Below are 3,524 nucleotides of genomic sequence, written 5' to 3' on the forward strand. Positions count from 1 at the left end.
TTATTCTAATTTAATTGATAGATAATTGAGGAAACCGTCCTAATTGTTCCGTTTACTTGAGATTTTAATAAGACGTTTGAAGGATCAAATGATAAGAGACATTATTGGCAATTACATTTAATTTGATTAATTTCTCCTATCTGAACTAATTAAGGTGAGTCAAGTACTCTTATTCCAATCTAATTGTTTAACGAAATTCTCCATAATTGAAGGTTTATATCTTATATGTGGTTTATATTTAAATAAAGACATATAGACAATAATCATAGTTAATTATAACAGTTGTATGAGGGTTGAATATTGGCATCAGTAAGCTGGGAGCCGTACTTTTCCTGAAAACCACAGGTTGTCGGCCTATACGAAAATGAACATGGTAAGAAAAGATATTGGGCAAAATATTTTCAAATTATTTCTCAATATAATTTATTTCGTTGATATTTTTGAATATAATTGTGTAGTTTTGATTAATTACATGTAATTAATTATAAAATGTTTGTATTAAAGCAATATAATAAAAATACTTTAAATTATTTTCAATTATTAATGTTATTTTGAAATAATTTAACAATTTTGTTTAAAAAAAATTTATTGAACAAAAATAACAACATTAAAATTAATAATTTAAATCTAATCACACGAAGAAAATAATATAATTGAACATTATTTATTTGCTCTATGATTGGATTCAAATGAACATTATACACATACATTTTCCAATTCTCATCATACGTATATTATATTAAAAATGATCTCTTTAATCATAAATTTATAAATATGAAAACATATCTATAGTATATGATGAGAAATGAAACCGAATAAAAAAAAACATTAATTGTTTTATACTACACAGGCTAAACTATAATCTTTTTTTAAAGATTTTCTATTGGGAAGTCGTCACCGTCGTCTTCATCTTCATCTTCCGTAAAAATATCCAGTTGGTTTGCTAAACGAATTGCATATTCTAATTCGATTTCTTCTTGTACTAAAAATAATAATTTAAAAGAAAAAGTAATTAAAAATTAAGCTAATTACGTACAAAATTCCACAATTCCATCGTGATGTTCATATTCATGAATTTGATGCCTCCGATGACTTCATAACAAAGATTAATAAATATAATAAAAATCAATCAATTGATATTTACTTACAAGCGTGCATTTACTAAACAGACAATGATTGCAGTTATGGCTGTAACAAATGTTGTAATAAGTATGGTACTCCAAGAAATCATCTCTTCGTTACTATTCATTTCTTTTATGTAGATATTAGTTTCGTTCAATTTAATATAAGACATGTTGGAACAATATTTTTGGTGGTAATACACGTAATATTTTTTTTGTTATTATTTGCACACCTCTCGACGATACTTCTCGCAATATGTCTTTTATTAACTAACATGAAGTTGGTCACATTTATTCTACTTACATTCTATTTGACAGTGATATCTCAATTAACGAATAATTTCACGAGATTATTTCGTTAAGCGAAACTTTATTTTCAGAGGTAAACATACTAGGGTTTCAATCATATACCTTCTGTTCCTTAGCAAATAAAATGAAGAGACTTTTTTAATTGACTAATTAAAATCACATTAAAATATGAGTACAGTTGATTATTTATGTTCTGAGATCATTATCAACATTTTTTGACTTCTTTCATTTTGTTTTTTTTTGCTAACCAGGTTTATAAGTAAAGGTAAGGCAGGTATGACTGTATTAAATGATATTACTTTATTTTAACAGCAAAATATAAAACAACAATTTAAGGTATAGGTATTAAAATTGAAATATTTTATAAGATTTCTAATTAAAATTAAACTTGGATGCACGTTCTAGTGAAATTGAAAGATATTATTGTAAGCTTAATTAATTTATGTGACTATTGATATTAATAAGTGTTAGATTTAATTAGTTATGACGTTGACGTTAAATTAATATTGTTCTTGATATTGAAAATAACTAAAGATAAATCTAACATTTGGATTTATGTTGAAATCTGATTATAAAAGAAAACTAACCAAATTTTAGTGTGTTTACTACAAAATTTATTTAAAAGTAAGGGTATTATACAGGTAATTAAAAATATATATATATATCATACGAAGATAAATAAAATAATCAAAATTATTCATTTTCTTTATGATCAAACGAACTTTCTCCAATAGCAAACTGACCAACATAACTCAAAACTTGCACTTCTCATCATACATACATTTAAAATGATCTTTAAATATTAGATGCATCGTAAATTTATAAATACGAACAGTATTTATAATATGTGATGAGAAATGAGAAGTCACGAGTTTCCAATAGGTTATTGGTCACGAAATGTTCGTAATTCCTCGATGGGAGAAGGTTCCCGTCGTACTGGTCTTCGGGGTCGCGCTTGTCGAAATATAGCACTGAAAATGACGATTATGTAACTTCGATGTGCAGATGCATTTGCATTGTTTACTTACTCCCAGCATGCATAACATAATATGATTGTCATCGCCAAAGCAAACAAAATGAACGTGGAGGAAAGCAACACTCTCCAAAAAAATAATTTATCACGTGCAAGTAGTTCTTCTATATCGCATAGAACGGAATATTCAAAATCAACAAGATCGCACGTCGACATCACAAAATATGAATGGTTCAAATGAAATAAAAGACTGCAAAATACATTTTATTATTTTTTATTTGGTGCTTTAATTTCTTATGTTTGGCATAGCGGTGTATTTTAAAAAATTGCATGTTTTTTTGTAAGCAAAGTGAAGTTAGCAGAATTTTAACAAGCCCAAAATAAATTAAGCTGTTTTGGAAAGCAAACGAGGAAAAGCATAAGCGGCAAATAAAATAATGAAGCATTATCCATTTTCCGTATGCTCATACGAAGTTCGGATTTCTAAATTAAGTAACATTTCCCATTCCTTTGCATTTCTCATCATAAATACGAATAGTATTTATTATAGGTCACGGAATGTTCGAAACTCCTCGATTGGAAGAGGTTCCCTTCGTGGCCTTCTTCGCTGACACCCTAGAATGCATAGTTCCCTAAAAATGTTGATTAAGTAATTTCAATATGCATTTGCTATTGTGTTGGTTACTCACTCCCACCATAAAGGGAAAACTATAATCAAACAACAAAGCACAAAGCAAATCAATACTTTCAACCAGAGTAATTCGTCTCGATAAACGAATTTTTCATAATCGCATTGAAGCGTATTATTGAAATCGTCTTCGCGCGTCGACATTACAAACGAAAAGAGTTTAAAATCGAGTTAAAGAGTACAAAATAAATTTCTTTATATTTTTTTGCTTTTATTCTTTTTATAGTCGGCACAATAAATTAATTTTATACAGAGTTATTTTTTTAATCAATCAAAAAATTTCATACGACGAGAAATAGAATAATGAAATATTATTCATTTTCTGTATGATCACATAAACTTCCTCCAAAACGAAACTGATCATCACTACCCAAACCTTGCATAACATAATATGATTGTCATCGCCAACGAAAACAAACCGAACGTGGAGGAA

General features: G+C 27.7%; 1 protein-coding gene across 1 annotated transcript; it reads right to left on the bottom strand.

Moving 5' to 3' along the window:
- Positions 1-677: 677 nt before the first annotated feature.
- On the bottom strand, positions 678-1,366 carry LOC108566729. The gene is made up of 3 exons (XM_017926744.1): positions 1,149-1,366; positions 1,037-1,092; positions 678-982 (listed from the first exon to the last, which is right to left on the bottom strand). The coding sequence occupies exons 1-3, from the start codon at positions 1,292-1,294 to the stop codon at positions 870-872; spliced, it is 315 nt and encodes a 104-aa protein (XP_017782233.1). The 5' UTR covers positions 1,295-1,366; the 3' UTR covers positions 678-869.
- Between the last annotated feature and the right edge of the window lie 2,158 nt (positions 1,367-3,524).

The sequence above is a fragment of the Nicrophorus vespilloides genome, unplaced genomic scaffold, assembly GCF_001412225.1.
Source record: "Nicrophorus vespilloides isolate i.1.1-1 unplaced genomic scaffold, Nicve_v1.0, whole genome shotgun sequence".
Lineage (NCBI taxonomy): Eukaryota > Metazoa > Arthropoda > Insecta > Coleoptera > Silphidae > Nicrophorus > Nicrophorus vespilloides.